The following is a 25,957-nucleotide window of genomic DNA, read 5'->3' as shown; positions in this document are numbered from 1 at the left end:
AAGCAGCAGGGCCAACACAGGGGGCATTTCCTGGGTGACCGGGACTCCTCGTGGCCGATGTCAGGTGCAGGAGAAGATGCACAGTGAGGCAGTAGCACCTCCCTGGTGCTTCTACAGTCAGGGAAGTGCTGCTGTCCCTGCTCTTGTCACCCCACAGTCAACAAGCCTGGAGAAGCCCTCGGTGTGGGATCAACCCCAGCGATAATAAATGCTTCCAAAATAGAACACTGGGTTTGTTGATAAATTGTCCCATTTGGGGAAGTTCTCTTTTTAGGGCCCTCGCCCCAAGGAGGCCATTCCCTCTGACCTGTCCACTCACTGCTCGTTCATGCTGCTCCTCTGCATCCTGGGTGTGTTAAGTGTCTTTCTGGCCACTTCATCCCCCTAAGAGCAGGTGCTCCGAAAGGAAGAGACCATATGTGAGTCACTTTTAGCCATGGAGGCTGGATACACACAAAAGAGATAGTGACAGTGAGTGACAGCTGTCTAGGCCTGGTCGCTCCCACTCCCCTCAAGCTGTGGGCACTCTCTAAAATCTGTAAGTTTCTCTCAGGCTCTGTCTCCCAACCCTGTTTTGAACCTTCTAACTGTCCTATGATGTCCTTGGTTTCCATCCTATGCCTCCTATCTCTACCTTTTTCCTTTTGCCTCTAGGACCCTCTGACTGATAACTTGGTCAAATGACCAGTATGTTTCATTCCCTCCACTACCACCTCCAAGAATCTGCCTTTTGGATTTTCCCTTTGATATTTGCCTGGAAGCAGGCAGGCAACTACTTCCTACACCCTCACCCATCCCAACCTCTTAGATCATGGTCCCCTGTCCGGGCCCAAGGTCTAGGTATCTGGTTTGGCTGAGGCAAGGCAGAGTGGGCCAACCACAAGTTATGATTCTGCAGAGGATTGTAAGAGCAATCTTGAAGGAGGCAATTTTGATTTTGACATCAGTTGTGAAGACAATGATAAAGGTAACCACAGTGATGGCTGTGAAGGCAAAGACCAAGACCGTACTGTTGATGATCATGGCCGTGGCATGGACGAAGGTGGAACTGATGATAATGTTGATATTGTGGCATAATGATGGGATGAGGACGGGACTGATGATGATAAAAATGTCAATGCCATGACAGTCATGGTGGTGATGATGGTGGGAATAATGATGGCGATATAAGCATTGATGAGAGAGGAGGTGATAGCCGTTTGATGGTGATGACAGTAACTGTGGTGATGATGTTGGTGTTGATGAGGCTGGGGATGATGAAGATCCCAGCACTATGACAGTGATGAAGATAAGGGGGATGATAATCATAGGGGTGGTGACATTGGTAAGGGCGTGAATGGAGGTGATAACAGTTTTGATGGCACCAATGAGATTGGTGATGATGAAGATGTCAGTGTCATGACCGTGGTGATGGTGGTAGGAATGATGGCAATGATGTTGGCACTGAGACTGGTGATGATGAAGCTGTGGCCATCTGGCGGTGACGATGACCGTAGTGACCATGATGGGAGTGAGCATGATGTGAAGAGTGGGGGTGATGATAGTAATTGTGGGCATGGTGCACTGGCGTTGGCAGTGGTAACAGGGGGATGATGGCCATACTGCGGTTCATGCAGTCATTACATCTCACGGCCGGGGCACAGGAAGCATCCGTTCTGCCCGCCACCCATTTCTTCTCTTTGGCCTCTCTCTTCATCCCTTTCTCTGTCCCTTCTGTGCTCCTGTCACCTTCTGAGGATCTCCCAGGCTGGAAGAGTGCCGCTGCCCCCGAGGGACCGGGGCGGGGGTTACAGAGGCAGGAGCAGCTGCAGCTTTATCTCCAGATGTTTCCAGGGCAGCAGCCAACTCTTGCTCTGGTAGCCCTGAGCACACACTGCAGTAATTACATTATTTGTAGCTTCAATCTGGAATCCATTTTCTGGTCATTTTACAGTAACTCAGTGGTTCACAGCCATTGCAGGAGTCCACAGCCTGAAGGCAGCCCCCCTCACCCCCTTTCCATGGCAATTGTAGTTAGAGCAAAAATTATCCCAATCAATTTGTGTCTTAAAAGGAACTGAGCAGCCCAGAGAATAAGTGAAGGCAGAGGAGCTTGGGGAGTGCTGGGTCGATTCCAGGCCCACTCCGGTCAGGCTTGGAAGAAAACACAGGCGCTCTCTGGGTTGCTGGCTCAGGCACTGTTTGGCAGTCACTCATCTTTTAATTTTCCACAAAACATTTAAAAATAAAGACAATAAGTGAAAGTCCTTTTTAATGGGGAAAGGCCTCTTGGGCCTCCTGTGGAGGGAAGGCCTAATTTGCACGGAGCTGGCGGGGCATGTCATGCCGGGCTCCGTGCGCAGCGCCCGCTCCCCCCCCCCCACCATGGCCCAAGGTGGCTGGATCCGGCTGTGATGGCAGAATTGATCATTCTCATTGGGTTAATTAGAACGAACCCCAAGGTCATCCCCCGGAAGAGTCCTAATAATGCTTCAGAGGAATACATTTTCAAAAACCAAAGATCAAAAGAAAACATAAAGACCATGGGAACAAGGGATTCCCCGAAGGGATGGAGCGTACCTAAGGGGGAGCACGATCCAACCACAGAAATGACTCCGGGATCAGACAGCGGTGGTTCTAACCACAGCAGGGGTCTGTCTTGGGTATGGTATCTATCGGAGGGACATTAAGGGAAAGTGATGGCAGAGAGGAGCCTCTTAAACTTTTTTTATTGAGGTGTAACACAATATAGTAAAAGGCATCAATTTTAAGCACCGACTTCTATGAAATTTTACATATAACTGCATCCATGTAACTACTACTTGGATCAAAATATAAAACATTCCCAACACTTAAGAAGGTTATCTCTTCCCCTTTCCAGTTAATATCTGCTGCAAACTCCTCCCTCTCCCAGACGCGACCACTGTTCATTCACTCAACATTATGCCTGCAAGGCTCATCCATGTTTTGTGCAGGAAGAATTTTTTCTTTTTTTTTTATTGTTAACTCAAATTCCACTGTATAACTATACCCCAATCTATCCATTCCCCTGTCGATGGACCTTTAATTTATTTCCCGTAACATTTGGCTGTTATCAATAAGGTGGACAGGAACTCTCTTACAGGCATACGTTTAGCTTTAGTGGACACTTCCAAACTCCCCTGAGAAGTTCAACCGGTTTTCACTCTCACCAACGCTGCAGAAAAAAATAGACCTCAACCCCTACCTCCCACTATACAGAGAAAATCACTGTAAGACAGATCATAGAGCTAACCACGAAAGAAAAAAACAACAGAGCTTCTAGAACGTAGGAGAAAATCTCCATGACATGAGGATAGGTAAAAATAGAACACAGAGCCATTAACCATATGGAAAATATTGACAAATCAGACTTCTTTAAGTTAAGAACTTTGTTTCTCAAAAGATGTTGCTAAGACAGGGAAAAGGCAAGCTCATTTGCAGCAGATATAAGCAATGTGGAAGTCCCACTAAGGACTCCTACCCACCATATATAAAAGACTCCTACAAGTCAATACGAAAATGACAAGCAGCTCCATTTTAAAGGTGGTTGAAAGGCTCAAAAACCACTCAAGGAAAGAGAAGATCTGAACGATCTATGAGCAAATGAAAAGATGTTCAAGACCTCTGGTCACCAGGGAAATACAAAGTAAAACCGCAATGAGATATCCACCACACGAGCCACCAGAAACAAAACAGACTTTATCAAGTGGTCATGATGCTGTGGAGGGATTCCCACTGCTGTGCACCGCCCAAGAGGGCTGGTGCCAGGACTCTGGAAAGCCATCTGGCTGAACATATGACATCCCGTGACCTCATACTTCCACTCATGTGTGTCTACCCACCAAAAAACCATGCACGTTTGTGCACCAAAAGATATCTACAGGAATGTTCGTAACAGCTTTACTCTCTGGGCCCAAATGGAAACGACCTGAATGTCCAACAATACGTTTGAGTTTTAAAAATTGTAGTGTATTCATATAACAGACCACTACACAACAATGAATAGATTCCTGTTATATCCAACAACATAGATGAATCTCACGGGTATATTCCACACAAAGCCAAAATGTACGCACTGGTATTCTCTTTATGTGAAGTTCAGAAACAGGCAGAGCAGTGTATGTATGACACCGGCAGTCGGAACAATGGTTCTTTAGGACAGCAGTGAAGAGGCAAAAAGACGTGTAATCTAGCAGAAGATGTGGACAATAATCACATAAACACACACACACACACACACACACACCCATGGATCATGGTTGTGAAGGAGAAGTCCAGAGATTTATGAGGTGAAGACTTGACCTTCATCTGGGGACTTGGGGAGGGCTCCCCTGAGGACCTAGACAAATGGCAACGCAGAGGTGGGACAGGGAAGGGGCATCAAAGAGAAGAGCAGGTGCAAAAGCCCGGAGGTGGGAGGAAGCGTGGCATCTGGAGGATGGCAGGTGGGGCTAGAGCCCAGAAGCCAGGGGAGCAAATGGCACAGGTGTGGCTAGAAGGTCACATCTGGGCTAGACTGGACAGGCCCCCATGGGCTCTGATGATTTGGGAAAAGAATAGCAGGACACAGCAGCTGGGGTTTTAAGCAAACAAGTCAGGTGGTGGGGGATGAGGGGGCGTGGCTTTGGTCACGCGGCCCAGTCTGGCTGGACTTCCAGAGCTGGGTATTTCTGCCTCAGGTCTACTCACCCACTACCTGGCAGTTCCACATCGCGTGGAACTCTAAGTTCCCGCTAGAGAAAGTGCCTCAGAAGACTCTGGAGTTCTGCCCGGGGCTCACTGCTGGCTGGGGAAGGTCCCCGCGCTGACTCGCAAGTGTGCTACTAAAGAGTTGTCATATTATTTTAGTGACTTTTAGAAAAAATGGACAGAATACCCAGCCTAGCCCTTTGGGGTCATCATGCCCACGTAAACCTCTGTTCTGATTCCAGGCGTTTGTTCTGTGTCCTCACCTTTTCACTGAGCATTTTTGGTTGAGTTCAGTCACTTTCTAGCTGGACGAGGCCAGGCAGAGGATGCCAGCAGGGGACTCTCAGTGGGGAGGTGGATATCTAACTGTACAGCGTTGGCCACAGGCATGCAGAGAGAGAGCTGGGAGGACGCGGGTAGGGAGGACAGCAGGCCAGTCCAAGGAGAAGGGTGATGGGCAAAGGACCACTCTCCGAGGCTAACAGGGTGGGGTTTCTCTGGTCTGTCTGCAGGCCGGCTCTGAGACTCAGGGCAGGGGTATCAAAAGTGTCAGGGGTATTGTGCTCAAGGTCAGGAACCCTGTGCCCTTTAGCTTACAAGGCATGAAGGAGCAGGGCAGATGAGACAGGGGCCAGCAGTGGAGAAAGTGCCTGTAGGTGAGGCCCTTAACCTGATGGCTCAGTGGGTAGAGAGCAAACCAACAAATGTAATAAGAGCTAAGTCCAATATGGTACCTTGTATGTGCCAAACACCGGTCCAGGCACTTCACAGAAATGTGTCCATTTTGTAGGTGAAAAAAAACTGAAGCACAAGGTATTTTGTTCAAGGTTACAACTAATACCAGAATGGACAAGGTGCAAGGCTAAGCAATCTGGCTCCAAGCTCATGCTACACTGCTTTTCTACGCTAAGATGTTTACCCACAATGGGGCTTTGGAAAACAGAGCCAGCCCCAGGGAGAACCTTGGCAGGTCCTATACCTGGGAGCCCAGGAGACCTTGATTAGCTACTGGGAACCCCTTAGAAAGACCAAGGGGATCTTTTGGATGAGCCTCAGTCTACCCGAGATGCATGAATGACACTGTCTCTAAGCTCAGCAGACAAGGGTCCTGAGCAATGATGCTCAGGCTCCCAAGCCCCATTCTCACATCATTCATTCATTGATTCATTCAATAATTATTTCAATGAGTAGTTACTATACACCAGTCTTTTAGGTGCTAGGGCTGTATCAATTAACAAGAAAGAGTCTTCCTTCCAGTAGTATTGGAGAAAAGGTGAAACACAACAAGCACACACCATTATTTAACTACAGATTGTGATAAGCGCCTTGAAGAAGAAAAGCAAGGGGCTATGATGGCAAATTATAGGAAGGATGATCCTGTCTTCCCTGGGAGTGAGATTCCTTAGGCCTGAGATTTTTAAATGGAGTTCTGTGGAAATCTAGGGATATATGGAAGCTATTTCTAGAGTTAGCTGAGGCTCTAAGTTAATTTCAATTAAGTGTGTGTGTGTGTGTGTGTGTGTGTGTGTGTGTGTAAATTATATTTTTAAAAACAGCAACAAAGGAGCATATGAGTATACTCAAATGTGCTATAAGCCACCCTGGAAACTGCTAGCTCATTCAGGTATTGACAAGTTGCTTTTTTTTCTCCCTGAGGATTTTGGAATAAAGTTCTCCAGTCCTTTCTGTGCAGTCATTGGAGCTTATTGTAAATGTGTCACTAATAAAGAAGGATGCAACCCAATGTATGTTTTGTTTTATTTTTTAAAATCCAGGTGTGGAGAAAACTGACTGGATTTACTAAAGCTGATTTTTATGACTTGTAATTTTCCCGTTATTGTGAAGCTAAAACAAAATATGGAAATGTATTGAATGCTGAGGCTAATGTCAAGCTTCAAGTGTCATCCATAGCCTCTGGGGTCAAATTATGTTAGCCATAGAAGCAGCTTCATTGTTTAAGTTTTTTTATGGCAACTAAATGTTGCGTATTTTAATTATTGATACTCTGGGTAGGATTTCAATGAAAGAAAAACAAGTTTGAAAGTGCCAGCTTCAGTTCAAAGGTATTGGGGATATGAGCCGACCTCTACATTGCTACCTCCCCAACCCCATCTCAGGCCTCATTGTCCACCTCCTCCCATGGCCTCTCATTCCCTCACGGTACCTGCCAGTGGCCTAGAAATTCCTGATGGACAACCTGGGGGATGACACAGCCTACCCTGAACTGAAAATGTAGCAGGTCCCCAAACCAGGCGGCATAGGCTCTAAGCCTCGAGCCCACCAAGAGCTGGGGCCCGTTTTCAGGACCCTGGACAGCAAACGCAGCTCCCTCTGTCCCCACCCCTGGAAGATATCAGTCAAGGCTGCATACTCACCCTTCTTGGTGGCCTCGAAGCTGTCATGAAAGTGAATCCTCTGGATGTCATAGGTCAAGGTTGTGTTGGGCAGCAGAGTCCTGTTCCTGTTGATGATGTTGGCAGAAAATCGAAAAGCATGTTCCTCAGCATTCATGACCTGGGCGTTGGGGCCATCTGCATACTCAAAGATTCCTCCTGCAACAGATGGGTAAAATCGTGTGTGCTGGGGAAGGGGGGAGGGCATGCTAACAAAGGTTCCTGGCTCAGAACGATTTATGGATAAGATTTTTCTCCCCAAAATGTTCAATACTCTCTTAGATAATTCCATGCATGGAAATTGTGCTAGAGCATAAGAAATACAAAGATCCTCCTAGTTCATTTCACTCAGCCAGCAACAGACTGACAAACAGAGCCAAATAAAATGACCAACTTATTAATATTGCTATGAAAATTCTCAATAGAGTGCTGGAAGTAGAATCTATTAGACTATTACAAGGATAACATACCATGACCAGGTACAGTTATATTCAATATAAAGAAAGGGTGGTTCAACATAAATCTATGGGTATCGTTCCATTACCTCAATGATTCAAAGGAAAAAAAGAACATATGATCAACTCACAAGATGTAAAAAGGCATTTGATAAAATCCAGTATCTACTGCTGTTAAGAACGCTTAATAAACTTAATAAACTAGTACCAGAAAAGTTACTGCCTTGAAGCATCTTTAGCTCAAATCTGCCTTCAATATCACTCTAATGGTGAGAATGTCTCTAGTGACATTCTCATTAAAGAGATAAAGGAGGGGTAAAGATTTACACCACACCATTAACCAACAAAATAAGAAAGAAAAAGAATTTAGAGACACACCTCTTGGAAAGAAAAAATAATTCTTGCAAATGATATAAATGTTTTCCTGCAAACCCTTAATCTCCAGGCACAAAAACTAGTTAAGAAGAAGCAGGAGCAGGAGGGTTGAATTAAATGACCAGTTAGCACAAATTAATACCATTTCTTTATATCAGCAACAACCAGTAAGAAAACTTAATGGTAAAAGATCTCCTTTCTATGATCAACAAAAATATTACATAAAGAATAAGGAAACAAATAAGAAGTATGCAATTTCAGCATTAAAAATGACAAAAACACTACAAGGGAAAGATGTAACAGCAGACTACAATGAGGAGACATGGCATGTTCCACGACAGTTAGGCTCAAGAATAAGAGCTGTCAGTTTATTCTGAATTAGTTTTTCAGTTTAATGCAATTTCAATCAGAATCACAGAAGGGTTTTTCTTTTACTGGATGAGATGACTCTAAAATGCATCAGGAAGACTAACCAGGAGATAGCAGCCTAAAGAGATGACAGGTGATCTGCATTGCTGGATTTAAAACATATCATAAAAGCCAAAATAATTAAAAACATGTCCTAATGGCATATGAAAATACAGACAGATCAATGGGATGAGGTAAAAAGCCCCCAGAAAGAGATTCAAGTAGAGATAAGTATTTAAGACATGACAAAGGCGGCTGTTTCCAATCAGTAGGTAAAATATGAATTATTCATTAATTGTGCTGAGACAATTATTCAATCATTTGGAAAAAATTTAAGTTAGATTCCAATCTTTAGCCATATATCAAAATAAGTTCCAAATGTATTAAAGATTAAATGGCAAGAGAGTAAGGGAAGGAAGGAAGAAAGAAAACAGTATAAAAGTACCAAAAAAGAAGATGTAGGTGAATATTACAAAATATTGAGGTAGAGGAGGAGGTCTCTCCAGGCATTATAACAAAGTCAGAAACCATAGGAGAGATGCTGATAACTCCACAGAAATAATGTATCAAAACTACCATGAACAATTAAATGGCAAACATCAAACTTGGAAAAATATTTGTAACATATTTGGCAGTATAACAGTTGATGTTCTTATTTTATAAAAATAAACACTTAGAAGTCTACAAAAAAGACAAATATTCCAAAAGAAAAATGTGCAAAGGGCAAGCATGGGCATTTCGCTAAAGAAAAAATACAAAGGAGCTATTAACATGTGAAGATATGTTACATAACATATGAAGATATGTTACATAACATATGAAAAAATGTGTGTCTTCCCTAAAAATCAAATAAACTCCATTTCAACCAACAGTGATTTACTATGTCTTGCCCATCCCATTGGCAAACATAAAATAACTTATAACACTCAGCTTTGCTGAGGGTGTTTGGAAGGCAGCTATGTTCACCACTATACCACCAACACATGCTAAGGGCGTTTGGAAACAGACACTTGCTTAACTGTTGGTGGAAGTGGCAACTGGTATACCTCGCCTTCCTGGTGGCCATCAGAAAATACCAAAAGCCTTAAAAATGCTTGGGTCTTTGACTCAATACTTCTCCTTGACTCAATACTTCAGTTTCTGGGAATTGACTCTGACAGCAACGGTGGACATACCAATCACTTATGGGGAAGAGGATCTAGGGATGTCCAACACCAGAGAAAGAGTCAATAAACTGTAATAACCTGTATATTTCCATGCAATAGCAAAAATTTAGGGATTTGGGAAATACCCAAGACATATTTTTAAGTGAAAAGCAAAGGTTATAAAGTTGTAGTTGCAGTGCGATTCCACGTTAGAAGAGGGAGAACAGAAGGAAGATAAGGAGGAATCTTTAACATTGACAGAAAAATAGGAGGTGTTTCAAGACAGCACAAGCGAACAGTCCTATGTGGTAGATTTCTTATTTTGTTCTTTGTGCTTTTCTTTATTTTCCAAATGAAGCTTTATGTTTACTTTCTTTACTCTTTTCAAAAACCAACTTCATAGAGGTATTATTTACATTAAGAAACTCCACAAAATACATCTTAAGTGTACAATGATTTGGGGGTAAATTTATGGAATTGTGTGAGCATCATCACAATTTTGAACATTCCCATCACCTCAGTGAGATCCCATGAGCCTGTTTACAGTCAGTCACTATTTGCAGCCCCAGCCCCAGGCAACTACTAATTTACTTTCTGTCTCTAGAGATTTATCTTTTTTGGACATCTCATATAAACAGAATCATGCAGTAGGTGGTCTTCTGCATTTGGCTCCCTTCGCTTAGCATGTTTTTGAGCCGTATCCACATTGTAGCGTATAGCAGTGCTTCATTCCATTTTACTGTTAAATAATAATACTTTCTATGGATGTGCCACATTTTATTTACCCATTCATCACCAAGTTAATGGGTATTTGGGTTGTTTCCACCATTTTGAAAAAATTTTTTTTTCCAAGTGAGTATTTTAAAAAGTGAACTAATCAATCTGCCCCCCACCCCAGTCCTCCAGCAGGTTTACAATCTGTAACACGTAGTGTGTAAACATGTGAGTCGGTGTGGGGGTGCATACACATGCTGGGTGCACACATAAAACAAGACGAGAAGAATGCATCCCAAAATGTCAAGAGGGCTTCTCTCTGAGTGGCAGGATTATGGGTGATTTTAATTTCCTTCTTTGTGTTTTTCTGTATTTTCTAAAAGTTCTGAAGTGAACATGTGTTATATTTCTAATCAGAAAAGCCATCATGTGATGGTGTGTATGTGTTTAAAGGAAAATAAATGATCAAAATACCATATGATCCAGTAATTCTAGGGATTTTAATTTAATGCTAGGGATTTAGCATTTCTAAGGATATAAATTAAGAATAAGTTAGAGATACATAAACACATTTATGTAGAAGGATATTCTTGACATAATATTGAAAAAATAGAAACAACTTAATGTCCCAAAGTAGGAGATTATTTGATATATTAAAAGCCACCCATATGGCAAAACAACTTGCAGGCATTAATAGTCAGGGTATAGGATGGCAGGACATGGTATCTGGGATTTGCTTCAAAATCATAGGGGAGAGGTGGGTGTGAAGTGGGTACGGATAGGGCAGGAAAGGTCATGGGTTACTGGTTGCTGGGGCCAAGTGGTGGGTACACAGGGCTCCATTATACCGTTCTCCCTAAGTGGATGTGGCAGATATCCTCTGTAATAAAATATTCTTTAAAATCATTGTATAAATAAGACAAAATGAACAAATCATGGTAGTGCAATCAGAAAGGAGATGCAATATTATTTGCAGACGCTTATTACTGTTTTCTTAACAACTCAAGAGAATCAGATGGAAACCTAGCAGAATCCAGACAGCTCATCAAGGAGCCAGCATACAAATACAGAAAAACGTACAGCATTCCTAAAAAGTGAGGAATTATAAGGAAAAAGAGAGACCATATTCATAAAGACAACAACAAAAACACAAAATACTTTACAATAAATGTGCAATTCTTATACCAAGGAAACTACAAAACTTTACTGGAGGACATAAAAGAAGCCTTGAATAAATGGAGAGACATAACTTTCTCCTGGAAGAGAAGGCTCAATATTGTAAAGATGTCAGTTCTACTCAAATTAATTTATAAATTTAATGCAATTCCAATTAAAATCAAAAAGGACATACCAGAAGGGCATACACCAAAATGTTAACAGAGGTTCTTTCTAGAAAGTAAAATGATAATGGATTGCTTTGCTTAGCGCTTTTTTCCTGAAGTCCTCTACACTGAGCAAGAGCTTTGGTAATAAGGAAAAAGCTTAAAAAAAAATGCTCTTAAGGAATACTTAATGTTATAGAAAATGCTCGTTCTCCACCCCACCAAAGCAACAAAATTATATTACAGTTTGAAATCTATTTATCAAACTAAAAGTACATTATCTATATTTATAGAAAAAAGACTGGAAAGATTTCTACCAACATTTGACCAATGAGTATCTCTGGATAGAAGGGGTTTATGGATACTTTTAGCTTGCTCCTTGTATTATCTTGATTTTTCCAGGTTATTTACAATAAATACACATTCTTTTTATTATTATAAAATGTAAAAATGAAAAAAATTATCTAAGGGAGCCTGGGAAGAAGTCGTCATTACAGATCCCCAGCTTAAATGAGGGTCAAATGTCAGGGGACAAGGAGCTCTTTTCTTTAGGGCTTCACTCCTTCCCCGCCTTTCACATCTTGGCAGGTGGGGCAGAAAGGAGAGAGGCTGATTGCTCACGAGGGTGGTGACACATCTCAGGCACTGAGATCCCAGCCCAGGGGATATGCCATTCAGTTCCACAGACACTGACCGATCTCTGCCACACGCCAACCTGCCACTGAGTTCTAGCCCATCAAGAGAAGTTAGCACCAGGCTTCTGCCCTACAGGAAAGCTCAGGCAACAATAAGCAGACAATAACCTGCCAATGTGTGGGGTTCAGCTTTTGGATGCAAAAGCGGAAAGGTTCCTAACTCAGACTCTGCGGATGGTTATGCCTCAGTCTGAACCCTAGCTTGGACTTTCCACTGGGGGAAGTTACTTGATCTCTCTGAGACTCAATTTCTCCATCTGCAAAATGGGGCACATACTTCCAAGGGTTGACCATTGCGAGGAAGAAAGAAAATGTAATGAAACACATATCATGTGGTGAGAGCTTAATTCATGGCAATTCTTTTTTTTTTTTTAAGATTTTATTTATTTATTTGACAGAGAGAGACAAAGCGAGAAAGGGAAAACAAGCAGGGGGAGTGGGAGAGGGAGAAGCAGGCTTCCCGCTGAGCAGGGAGCCCAATGCGGGGCTCAATCCCAGGATCCTGGGATCATGACCTGAGCCGAAGGCAAGACACTTTAACGACTGAGTCACCCAGGCGCCCCAGTTCATGGCAATTCTTAAAAGAATGCCAGTTAGAAGCACAAAATGAATTTTAAACTTCTATGTTCTAGGGCAGGGGTCAACAAACTTTCTGTAAAGGATCAGATAGTAAATATTTTTGGCTTTGTGGACCAGATGGGTTTACTCAACTCTTCCATCGTAACGTGAAAGTGATAGACAGTAGGTATGCAAACAGGTACAGCTGTGTTTCAATAAAACTTTACTTACTAAAACAGGGGGCTGGCTGGACTGGGTCAGTGGGCTGTAGTTCATCCCCTCTTCTAGGGGAAGGGCAGCCTTTCTCTTAAAGGGAAAAGTCCCATAGGCCAGGATGGAGAAGATAAGACTATGATAGTACTAACCTGCTGTGCAAAGGATACAAGGATGTGATGTTGAATTTTGAATGAGGAGGATGGGAGAAGGGCCTAAGAGGAAGGCAAGAGGTAGGACATAAACCCAAAAAGGGAGAAAGGAGGAGACTATGACTCATGGCCAAAGGTGGATGAGGCCGGTACGAAATCCTCCATGGCAGGAAGGGGCCGGGTTAGCACAGTGGCGCCGCGTGCTTACTTTCCAGTGAGCCTGCACGGTGCTGTCACCTCCCTTCCTTACAGGAGACCTGACGCTGAGTAAAGTCAGCCACAGAAAATGGACACCAGCTTGTGCTCTTTGGGGAAAGTGAATGCAGGCAGGCAGTGCTCAGCACAGGGTGAACTGGGGCAGAAAGAAGACAAGTTGGAATAAGCAGAGATTCAGAGAAACTGGAAACCCAGGAGCATTCTTAGAGACACTGCCGGGAAAAGGCTGCCCCTCCCCTACCCCCAAACCCGGTGCAAGGATGGGCATCATTCTACTTGAACATGTCAAGGACCAGGTGACCCCAAACGTTTGAATCTCTTGGGACACCCCAGCAACAAATATTTGGGTACAACACAGAGGTTCAGAGAGTGGGTTCTGGATGCAGCAGAACTGGGTTTGAATCTTCCATACATAGGCTGCCCTTTTCTCTAGATAATTGTTCTCAGTTGGAGGGAGCCACCTTTCCCAGAAGGTTACCCCACTCACCTTGACCCTGGGAGCAGTCTGCAGCCACTGATAATTCATGCACACTGGGGCTCAAAACGGTGGTCCCCTGGCATCAGGGTGGGGATAACTCTGTGGTGCATGCGTGCTTCAGAGCCCCCCAGCACCTCCATGTTGTTATCCAAGGTGGCATCTTTGCCTACCCTATCCCCATCTCTACCCTGTTTTGCTTATTCCCTGACAGTGCTTTCCTAAAGAACTCTCTTCCCCTCTAGCAACTTCATGCATCTCAATCCCTGCCTCAGGCTCTGCATCTGGGAGATCTGACCTAAGATGGGGGTGGCATTACTCTAGGGGAAATATCAATCACACTCTACCTTTTCATGCTTTTGAAGGAAGGGAAAGGGGGCACTGAACCTCATCAATTGATAAACTGTCAAGGGTTCTTCTCCCTTCTCCCTGCTGGGTCCTCTTGACCCCTTTCCCTTTTGTGTTGGAGGCCTGTACAGATCAAGGAGCTTTGGAAGCTCAGGTTCTGATGGGCTAGGGTACTGATTCATGGAAGAAAGGCTGCTTTGGGTCTTGGCTTCTGGAGAGAGCATCCTGCCCCACTTAGAGGAAATTCCCCCACTCAATTGGCTCCTCTCCATTTTCTCCCTTCCCATACATTCCTCATGATCGTTATTTAAAGAGGCTAATAAGTAGGTTGGCACCATTGATTAATGCATAATCTTAATCATGATTGCATAGTGTAATTGGCATTAATTTGAAGAGCCAGTTCATTATGAAAATAATTGTCACTGCTTTCTGCTTTAATAAAATGGAGCAGAGACACCAGGGCTGCGGAGGAACTGGGGTGGGGTGTGTGTGTGTGTGTGTGTGTGTGTGTGTGTGTGTGTGTGTGTGTGTGTGTGTGTGAGAGAGAGAGAGAGAGAGAGAGAGAGAGGGAGAGAGAGTTAGGTCCCAAAAGATGTAAGCAGGGGTGGAACACAGCTGGAACTGGAACATTTTCTTCAAACAAAATCTTGAGTGGAAACCCAGTGGGTAAAACTAATAATAATAATAATAATAATAAATAATTCATGTGTCAGGGATGATGATGAGCGTTTTCCACACTTTTCATTGAATACTCAAAGAACCTCTACAACCCCATTAGGTAGAAAGTATTATTGTCCCATTTCACGTAAGAGAAAAATGAGGCCCAGGGAGGTTCAGGATGCTGTTATAACTACTATGTAGTAGATTCCCTTCTGCAACCAAAGCCAGCTCGTTAGAGCCAATTGTGAAATTTTAAGGAATTTTCAAAGTGAGCTGGCAGCTTGAAATCAGCCACGGTGAGAATATTTACACCACGGAAATAAGCAGATGCTACAAATTAAGGCTTTTTTTCCCTGGAAAGTATGTTTAACTACCACACCACTGCCCAAGGCTATTTCCACCATCTGGGCACTTAAAGACTTGGTCACTGAGAAGGCTCTGGTAGCCCCCAGGGTTCTACCAAGCACAGCGCAAAAATCACTAGCTCAAACATCCCCTGATCCACAAAGTGAAACTGAGGGCCAGGGGTTGGGGAAGGAGGGAGTGAATTAGTTGTGCCAGCCAGAACCAGTTCTCCTTCTGGCAGCCTCTACGATGATGTGCTATTGTATGTTTTGAGAAACATTCTGAATACCCTAAGCAAAAATGTCCATTTTTTTTTTTTTTAGATTTTATTTATTTAACAGAGAGAGACACAGCAAGAGAGGGAACACAAGCAGGGGCAGTGGGAGAGGAAGAAGTAGGCTTCCCATGGTGCAGGGAGCACAATGCGGGACTCGATCCCAGGACCCTGGGATCATGACCCAAGCCGAAGGCAGACGATTAACAACTGAGCCACCCAGGCGCCCCCCAAATGCTCATTTTGTTAAAGTAGGTTCCATGCTCAGTGTGGAGCCCAGCACGGGGCCCGAACTCACGACTCTGAGAATTAGATCTAAGCCGAGATCAAGAAGAATCAGACACCTAACCGACTGAGCCACCCAGGTGCCCCCTAAATGCCCATATTTTAAAAATTGCTTTTTCTGTCTCTGGAAATGTGCCCCAATGGTGGAATTTCCCTGCCTCTTGGGTGAACCTGCTACGGCAGCCTGTGTGTGACCTCAAAAACAGGAGGCAGGATGGTCACGGCTGCCCTGCCAGGCCTCATCCCTACAACATTAAGGGCAAGGACCCTGGCGGCACCCCCTCCCCCCAGCACATATTCCCTCTGGTCAGGTGGCCCTAGAGACACCGAGAGGCACAGGTCTTAGGGCAGATGACAGTAGAAAGCTGAGTCCCTTTGCTTAAGCCCACGGCCTCATGACTTTCTAGGGCTGCTCTAGAGTCTGTTGAGATTTCCCTTTCTCTTGACCAACTTTGTCCTCCTGAATTTGGTCCTGGCAGAAGCAGCTCAGTTCTGAGCGCAGGGAGCCCGGGAGACTCGGCAGGGCCTGGGCTTGCCTCCCCGCTCTGTCTGGTGGCGGAGTCCCAGGAGACACACACGTTCCCAGCACCAGGCCCAGGCACTGTCTCTCCTCCGGGGCTTGAGTCTGCTCTTTCTTTTCTGGTCCGCTTTGTTCTTTTTCTGAAGTTTCCAAGGTGTCATGGAGATTAATTGAGACGCTGATCAGTGTGATTGTTGCTAACAGCCTCTTCCCGGGCCCGCCTCCCTGTCTGTTCTGATTAGGTTCTCTCGTCTCCCTGCCAGGGCCCCTGCGGCTCTGTGCAGCCTGTGGGTTGGAAGAACCAGGCTCTGCTCTCTACTGTACCTTAGCCAGCCCTTGGGGGACCCTGACGGTGCCTCCGAACTTGCTTTTGGGCCTCTGTATGCTGTTGTCTCAGCAGGAGGAGGAGTCGGGGGACAAGTTGGCTGGCTTTCCCCGCTGGGCATAATATGTGGTTTGTAGAAGGCAAGCAGTGCCTAGCAGAAAAGACCCAAGGATGGGCTTTCTGAGGTTGTGGGCAAGGAGAGGGGGCAAGAAGTAGGTTTGTCTCCCTCGTGTTCGTTCGTTCATTCATTCATTCATTCATTCATTCATTCCCCAAGCAGTTTATTGGCTACAACTGGGAACACAGTTCTGTGCTGGTCACTGCATGAGTGAGCCAGCACTTGGGCATTCTCCCAGCCCTTCAGGAGCTCACAGCTTTAAAAAGGAGATGATAGGAGGGGCACAAATAGAAACACCACATGGCTAAAAATTCTCCATGTGGTAAGAATGGTCAGAAAGCTGGTGCGACTCAGAAGATTGCCATGGAGGTCTTCATGGAGGAGGCAGCATCTGACCTGCTCGAGATCTGAGCTGTGAAGGGAGTGCAGCAGCTAGTGGCGAGTGGGGAGACTGGCCCTGGGCGGGCATCCTGGGCAGGACTGGAGGGCGGGCAAGTGGGATCCAGGCAGAAAGGGAGGACTTGTCAATAAGGAGGGGCTGAAGGGACGTGGGGTCTGGGACAGGGTGTGGGACAGGGTCTGGATGAGGCCAGAAGTATAGTCAGGCATGTGGGCGCTATAGCCAGATGGCTGGTTTCAGTGGACCCCACCGCTTCCCAGCTGTGTGACTTTGGACAGGTCGCCTCCCTCCTCTGTGTCTCTGTTTCATCTTCTAAAAATGGGGATATTAACAGCACTTATAACACAGAGTTATTGCGAGGCCTAAATGGTAAAAATCATCTAAGGCCCACTGTAAGCCCTCGAAAGGGGTAAGAGGTGCCAAGGAAGCTGGGGAGCACTTCCCGGAGACAGGGCATCCAGAGAAGCAGCAGATCCCGTGGGGCCCCAGGGGAGGGGCTCCTGATTGAGTTCTGGGGCCTGGTGGCAGTTGTTTTAATTGATCTGGTGATATGTGGAGCTTTGTCTGTACAACTCAGGGACATGCAAGTCAAATATTGCAGAATCGACCGTGTCGGGAGGATAGCTGGAGGCTCCAGTGCTGCCCAGAGAGCCTGATGACCGATGAGCTGTCAGTAGGCAGAGGAGCAGGATCTAGGGCTGCTGGGGACAGGGCTGGCAAGGGGGCTGCTGCAGAGGGGTGCAACCAGCAGCGAGTGTCCTTGCCGGAGGGGCCGAAGGAATGAAGATCTAGAATCTTTGAGACACCGGCGGGGCTGGCCCACCTCCTGGAGGGGCAGAGCCATGACGCAGCCCACTGTCATGCACCCATGCCCACTGCAGAAGGACCAGCCCCAAGCTGGCCTCTGAGACCCTTCCTGGTCCAGTCCGGCCTCCCCCAGCCTCCACTCCTCTACACAACACGTCCCCCACCCACACGGCAGTGCTCGCTGGCCCATCCGCACCTGTCCCTTCAAGCATGCTTTTCCTCCACCTGCATCCACTTTCCTTCTTCCTCTGTTCCATCCCTCCAAACCCGGCTCCCACACTTCTCTTCTCAGCCTGTGTCACAGACACCATCCTTATGCGACAGTCCCACCCAGGGCCCACCCTTAGACACGTCCTCTGCATGGCCTGGGCTTTCTGTATCTAGAACATTCTCTGGCAATGGTGCAGGCATGGCCAGCACAGGCCACAAGAGCCAGGGAGTTAGGGACTCTGCAGAACCTCTGCCCAGGAGGAAGGGAGTAGATGGGTGAACTCATTTCCTTGCCCCTGGAGGCACAATTCTGAGGTACGATTTACAGTTCCTCAAAGGGCCCAGTGGGGCTGAGCCCCAGGCATCCGCAGTGTAGCCCACTGGCAGGCACACCTTCACTGCCTTTCCTCCGTCCCTGACTCACTTCCCTGTCCAGCACCACCTGCCTGGGATCCCACTCCCAGAACCAGAACCCTTGTCGGGTCTGCTTTTGGGGTCCCCGACTAAGACATCTTCCCTGAACTCTGAATTCATCTTCTGTAGGCTCACACGTGTTATGATGCATCGGGTGCCCCCCCCTCCCCCATTAGGCTGTGGTCATCTGGAAGGTGGGGACACACCTTAGCCATCCTGGCATCTCTTTCCCTCCCCCAGTGCCCAACACACTATCTAGCACAGAGAGGATGTCGAGACTCATTTGTTAAATAAATGCATTTATCAATGCACATCACACACACACACACACACACACACACACACACACACACACACACACACAGTTTGTTCTAAAAAGCTAATTCCAGTTCAGGATGTTAATTCCAGTGACAAAGCAAAAAGCACACAAATATCCTCAGACCACCTGCCAAAAGATGCTCAGCCAGGAGGACACTGGCTCCCTCAGTTCCCAAGCTGCCCCCACCCCAGCCTGGCAGTGGCTGGCTCTTACTAGACGAAGCTTCCGCTGAGGTGTTCTCAGGAAGCACGCTTGCAGCCCCCTGCCCCCAGCCTGGAGGGCGAGTTGCCCTGTGCCTGGCAGCATGGCTGGTGGCAGGAGAGAGAGGACCCGGCTCTCCCCCGCGCTGGGGGCGGGCCAGCCCTAACTGGGGCTCATCTCCTCACCACCGGGCCACCTGCTCCACAGTGTCAGCATGTGAACGACAGCCCTGCCTCCAGCAGCCCCTCAGTGCCAGCCTGCCCACCCACAGCCCAGCCCTGAGAAGGCCAAGAGGCCCCACTGACGGCCACACCAGATGTGGAGTGGGCAGAGGTGAGGGGCCGGAGGTGCGGAAGCCGGGAAATTAGTGGAGGAGACAGGAGTAGCCCGTTCTCCATTATTACTCCCATCCTCATCTGTTTTAAATATCAATTGCTATGCAGGTTAAATACTTATTCAGATGCCTTTTAGCTTAAAAGCAAGCTAATTGATCTCTGGAGATCCTGAATGAACAGTGAAGAAACTGCACTAATTATAGAATCAACTTCCACTTCTTTGTTTTGTTTTGTTTCTTCTGTGACAGCACGGGCGGAGTGACATGGGCCGGGTGCAGCAAGAGCGCATGCTGTTTTCATTAGCACACACACACACACACACACACACACACACACACACACACACACGTGCCAGGCCCCAGACTCTGGGAGGAGCTCTCCCAGCTGGGCCTCCTGGGCCCAGGTAGGAGCTCTCAAAGGGAGGACCCACAGATGCTGAAAATACCAGTACACTTCATCATTGGTCTGAATCCACTGAAGTTGTCCGCCCTCAGCCCACCTACCCCATAGCGCCCCCTACCCCAAACTCTACCTAAATGCTGCCAGAGCAATTCCAGGTCCACTTCTTGCTCAAAGACCCTGACCTCCTCTGCGCTCTTGGCTGGTGACTTTCCTCTGGCCTCCCGGAAGTAGATGGTACAGCACCGCTTTGCCCTGTGGTATCCCTCCGATCCCTCCAATAGCTCCCTGCTCACGGCAGGTGTGTGTGTGGGGGAGAGGCAGGCTACAGCCCCAGGATGACTGGACCGCATGAGAGCCTGGCTTCCTTTCATCCTCTCTCTCTCCCCCTGCCCAGGTTCTGACTGCAGCTACTGTGCGCACCGGGTGGAGGACGGGCACATCGGGCCTGGTTGGAAGGCAAATTTTATCCCTGCTATTTCAGTGATATCAGGAAACTGCCGTCAGCGTGCAAGGAAGCTAGAGTGTCCCGTATGTTTGGGAAACTAGAAGTTCAATGAGGTCAAGTAGATTCCTTCTCTGCAGGACTTTTCTGGGCATTTATTCTGCTCATGTGCAGGCTCGGAGATGGGGGTAGCGTAAGCAACATTCCCCAAACTTACTTGACAGCCGTGGAAACCTTTTTTGGCAGAGCATCTCACTGAAAACACGCTTTGGGAATCGCTGTGTTACAGGGCTTTGGGCAAAAGTGGTCTTTTTTTCCCCCTTCTGAGGTGTGAGCTATTTGAGGCCCAAAGCCCGAGCCTTCACATCTCAGTCTGCCCCACATACCTGGTCCCCAGCCGCGAGCCCCACAGACACACAGAAAGAATGAAGAAAGCATGACAAAGTATGACACTGAAGGTGTTCGATCTACTTAGCACCAGGGCCCCCGTGTGACACATTTTGTTTCTTCCTGGATTGATTCTGGGACACTAGTGACTGGTTGTTTTAACAGAGCTTCGAGGTGCGACTACCCCGCCAGGCGCCATCAGCATGTGGCTGTGTGCGAGCGCACCTGGGCAGGTGTGGGCACACATCTCACCTGGGCGGGGACACAGCAGGGAGAGAAGCACAGGGAGCCAACTCATCAGCCCCATGCTTTGTGCCTCTCTCCCCGAGGGGTTGGAATAAGAGATTCTGGCTTAATTATGATCATTAGCAAATGAGGCTGCTTGCATCTTTCACAAGCTCTAGGCTTGTACAAAGAAATCCCAGGCTCGCACAAAGAAAATCCAAGTGACCTTGCTCCCCACCAACTCTGCTGATAGAGACGTTCAGCTACTCTTCCCTTCCTTTCATCCAACACTCAGGGAGAACCTCCCGTGTGTCAGGCACCTGCTATACAGCACCGCAAGGGTAAGGGGACCTCTACCTTGCTTATTTTCCCAAAGCTCTTAATGCAAGTTGAAATGGTCTCCAGAATTTTTCATCTAGTTGATAGTCAGCTACCACAAGAACATCAGCTCTTTGAGCCTAGGTAGCTGGTTTCTCACATTCTCTCCGGTACCTGCCACAGAGTAGGCACTCTGTAAATATCAGCTATAACTGAATGTGTGTGAAACTTACAAGTGCAAGCAAGCATCACATGACTGACCAACAAAACCCCAGGGAGGTAACATGTGGACAGAGGCTTTCAATGAGAGCTGCTGCCTCAGGTGGCAGAAGGGGACACGACACAAAGTCAGACTGTAATCTGGGGCTTTGAAGTGGTGGGGGAGATGGCAGATAGGAGCGTCCGGATCAGAAAGCCAGGCACTTCCTGCCAAAAGCCAGAAAGATGCATCATCCCCTTTGGTCACAGCCACTCCGAAAGCCCAAGGCAGTTTAGAACAGGCAGGACAGCAGGTGCCTTCGAGAATAGGAGCAAAGTTGCAAACTTGAAATCTGCATGGACCGTTTGCAGTCTTGGAGAAAGTGGCTTGAATTTTTAAAATAAAGGTTTAAAGACACCATCGACGAAACCCTGCCCTTTGAACAACTGCAGAGACAGAACTTTCTGCATAATCATCTGGTATGGATTAGCTGGGGGACCAAAAGCACTTCAGGAGCTGTACTAACTGGAAGGAGAATCACTAACGGCTCCTGAGCCTATGTTCTCTGCCTTCCCCACTCACTAGCTCACTTAATCCTCACAACAACCCCATGACAGGGATTCTTTTCTTATTCTCACTTTGTTTTTTTCAGAGGAGGAAATGGATGCTCAGAGAAGTCCACAATTTGTCCAAAATCATACAGCTGCTGCAGATCCAGAACTTAATGCTCTGCTCTGGTTTGAGTCAGGAGCCTCAGATGGCAAACAGTGCACAGGTGATAAAATAGAGCATCTAGCTCAGAGCCAAGCTGGAATCTCCTCCCCAAGCCTCATCTGAGAAAGGTTAACACCATCGCCCACAGGGTGCTTAAGTCTGTAGCTTCGTGGTGCTAGATGGATGTTTAACTATTGAGGAAATGGTGTGTGGTTCTCATTCTACGCTATGGGTTCAGTCATTTCCCATTCATTCTTTCATTGCCTTATAAGGTTATAATTAACAGCAATAACAGACTTCAAGTATTTCCTAGCAGAGGGAATTAGGCCACGAGAATAAAACGGTGGACTCGTTTGCCAAAAATGATCAAGTAAATGCCCCCTTCCATGTTCATGCCAGGGTGGGCTGCCTATCATCCTCACCCAGGAGAGGGGTGTTCCACACTGATCCCAACCACGTGTCACATTTGCTGAGAGGCTGGTAGCCTCTGGGCTGTGGATGAGGAGCAGGCTTCTGTCGGGGTAAGGCTCTCCATCCTGTGATGTACCTTCAAGCCCTCCACGACAGCACTAACCCAACATCGCTGAAATCTAATATAGCATTTTCTCCCCAACCCTGCTCTTCCACTGGGCTTCCCATCTCAGGGAAGGGCATCAGTGTCCTTCAGGGGCGTCTTCACCTCTCACCCCAAGCCCCTCCTCACCCTGCAGCCCCCAGATGACTCTGGGGTCTGTCACGGCTATGTCTGGTGCCACCTGCCACCTCAAGCCCTACACCAGGGCACCAGCCTCCCCAGGTCTCCCTCCCCTCCCCCTCTCTCTTCCCAGTCCACCCTCCTTGCATCTGGCCCATGGACCCCAAAGCCTGAACTCAATGGTGCTGGGTGCTCTGCCTAACGCCCTTCGTAGCTTCCACCTGCCCCAGGCTCAGGGCCCTGGTTTTTGTTTTGATTTTCAAATGTTCCCATAAACCTGGCCCCATCTATCGTTGCACCCACTTTAACTCCCGCTAAACCTCTCTCCGCAACGTGTGGTTTAGCCCCATCAGACGCCTTCTCAGCCAGGCCCACATCTTTATGCCTATGCCTCTTATTAATGGTGACAAAGTACTCGATCCTTCTCGTGCGCCATGTCCTGGGCCAAAGGCTTTATGAGCATCCTCCTGTTTAGTCAACATCCCTAAATATTAGATTCTCATTATGTTACTAAGGAGGAAAGGAAGGTTCAGAGGGAGTGGGACTTCCCTGCAGTTCACACCTGCAGCCAGGTAGACCCTCCCCATACACCACATTGACTGGTTCGACCTTCATCACTGCTTCCATCTTGGTCCCCCGACTGGACGGCATGGCCTTCAGGGGATGTGTTGTCCAGGGCCCAGTGCTGGGCCCAGATACTGAGTGGGTGGGAAGAAAGCCCCCATCTTTGGCAGTCACTGCATACTTGCTACGTTGTAAAGGGCCATTCTAAGCACTGGGGAGACAGCGCTGGTCTAAGCAAACAAGCTCCCTGCCTTTGAGGTGCCAACTTTGTCATAAGAGCTGGGAAAGGAGTAAACAGGGTGCCTCCAGGGGACTGACTTTTCTGGCTCTCCTAGGGAGGTTTACTGCTATCTTAATGTGGAGGGAACCTAAGAATGGGTAAGTTCGTTGTCTCCTTGTGTTGCTCACAGACTAAAGGGAGAAAGGATCAAATAAATAAATCAATAACCAGAAGGGTGATGACTGCTGTGTTGTGGGAAGCACACAGTGCATAAGAATGAAAACTACCAGGAGCACTCCCAGTAGGCTTCTTGGAGGAGGTGATGTTTAAGCTGGGCCTTGAAGAGTAAGTAGAGGCAGATGGACCAGGCAGAACAACAGCAGGAGCAGAGCAAGCATGAAAGAGCCTGGTGATTTCACCAAGGGGGCAGAGGCCGGTGTGGTCCTGCCCAGGCCTCTGCCTGCCAGGCCATCTCCTCCCTGGAATGTTTTTCTCAGTCCCTGTCTCAGAAAGGCCTGCCGCTCCTCTCTCCAGCACTGCTGTGCTCAGCTCACAGCTGACACACCATGATGATGGATCTGCACAGCATCTCCCCGCTGGCACTGGGCCGGCCAGGGAGCCCAACAGTGGAGGACTGGAGAGTCTTGTGGGCAGACTGCTGCTGGGGAGCATCCTCATCTTCAGGAGGGAGGAAAAAGACTGAGAGTCCCTTCTAGCCAGACAGCCAGCTCAAGCATCAGCAGCAGCAGGCAAGCCGAAGAGGGACACCCAGGGGAAGCTGCTTGGCTCCCAGTTCTCAAAGGCAAGGCCTATGTCCCCACCCCCTGCACTGCCGCCCACTGCACCCTGCTGAACCCTGCCACAGGCCTAGGAGCATGACTGAACGGTGCTGGGAGGGAATTAAGGAGTTGTAGCACCCTAGCCCCCGAAGCTCATCTGTGCTGATGTGCCCCCCAGCTCTGGGAGCTCATCTTGCCCTGCTCTCCCTTACTGAAGGCCTCAATGTCCCTAGAAGGACAAGACCACGGTGGTCTGGAGTCAGATTATTGGGCGCAGTTACATCCCAGCTCAGCCACTCACTAGTGGTTCCTCTGCCTATCAGTTTTTACATCTGTGAAATGGGAATCTTGCCTCCTAGTGCTACAGGGCAGGTTAGAGAAGATAATGTACATGAAGCCCTTGGCCCCGTGCCCGGCGCGCAGTGGATGCCCCTTGCGGCCTCTGGTGCTCCCTCCCTGCTGCTCTCTGCCTGAGCCTTGGAATAAGCCCCGCTCCTGAACTTGCCATCCCTAAGCCAGCCACTGTCTGCCCATGCCGGCTCCTCAGGAGCTGCCGTCTGCTCTTGGGACAGATTTTGGGCCCCTCAGCACCTGGGTCTATCCATGTAGCACCTGCCCCTTCTCCTTGTGCCAGGTGGGTCTGGGCCCTCCCATTCACCCGAGGTTACCTGGGGTCAAGTGTCCCCAGCTCCAGGCCAGTTCCCTGAGGAGGATGAGCCCAGGCTGGCCCTCGGAGTCTCTGTGGCCTTCTGAAAGGGAGTCCCGGCTGCCCCGAAGCCATTCCCCACACCCACGCCTGAGTTTTGCTCCAACCAAGGCCCTCATGCTGCTTGCCTGGTAATGGTTGGGGAAGGGAGCTGATGGGCAGAAAAGAGGCTCCATTTCTCTCTGGGACCAATTTGAGTTTTCAACAGCAGCTCTTGCTCTCCCCGTTTCTGCCTCATCTCCGCCTGTCGGCTGCCCCCCACTCACTCTGGATTCTGAGGGAGGCCGGAGAGCTGGGACTCTCCCTCTGGCCAGCCGGGTGGGGGAGCGGGGGAGCAAATGCCCATTCTGGGGTGGGGCGGGGGGAGCAGCCTCCAGGGCACTGGGAGGCCAGAGAGAGGCTGAGTCCTGGGGAGGTGGACGCCGACTCAGAACCACCCCCTCTGGCACCCTCTGCTCCTGAAAAGAGGCAGTTAAGTCTAGTGGTTAGGAGCACAGCCTGGAGGCCGCGGGAGCAGGGTCGGAGCTCCGCCCCTGCCAGCTGATAACAGGACGGTGGAGCTGTCAGTCAAACCCAGAGGCTCTGCTACCTACAGGCCCAGACTGCAGGCAAGCCTGTGGAGCTGTGTGTGTCTCCCAAGTCCTTCCTACAGATTCCCAGGGGGATCTTACCGGTACATAAGCATAGTCAAATATTCTTCATTATTAGGACCGTCTGTGACCTTGTAACATTGCTTAACCTCTCTGAATGCTAGCTAGTGCAGGTCCCAGGGTCTGTGAGGTTGGAGCAAGGTGCTGCTGGTCTCCCCTAGACAGAGAAGCTACTGCCTGGAAAACCCCGGATAAACAGCAATGGGTGTTGATTTTATTACCGTATTTCATTCATTCCCACTTACACATTTTATTCCTCCACGTTTTAACATCCATGAAATGGAGA

At 47.9% G+C, this 25,957-nt stretch overlaps 1 protein-coding gene across 1 annotated transcript in view; it reads right to left on the bottom strand.

Moving 5' to 3' along the window:
• Positions 1 to 25,957, bottom strand: part of GRIK3 (glutamate ionotropic receptor kainate type subunit 3) — a 213,568-nt gene that overhangs the window by 77,049 nt on the left and 110,562 nt on the right. The window contains exon 2 of the mRNA XM_028113913.1: positions 7,065 to 7,241. Within this exon, the coding sequence (XP_027969714.1) occupies positions 7,065 to 7,241 (177 nt within the window). The remainder of the gene's footprint in view (positions 1 to 7,064; positions 7,242 to 25,957) is intronic.

This window comes from Eumetopias jubatus, unplaced genomic scaffold (genome assembly GCF_037043125.1).
Source record: "Eumetopias jubatus isolate StellerSeaLion01/CBP00866 unplaced genomic scaffold, mEumJub1_p1.0 scaffold_4, whole genome shotgun sequence".
Lineage (NCBI taxonomy): Eukaryota > Metazoa > Chordata > Mammalia > Carnivora > Otariidae > Eumetopias > Eumetopias jubatus.
The sequence above is the reverse complement of the archived record's forward strand: the minus strand, read 5'-3'. Positions and strand labels throughout refer to the sequence as shown.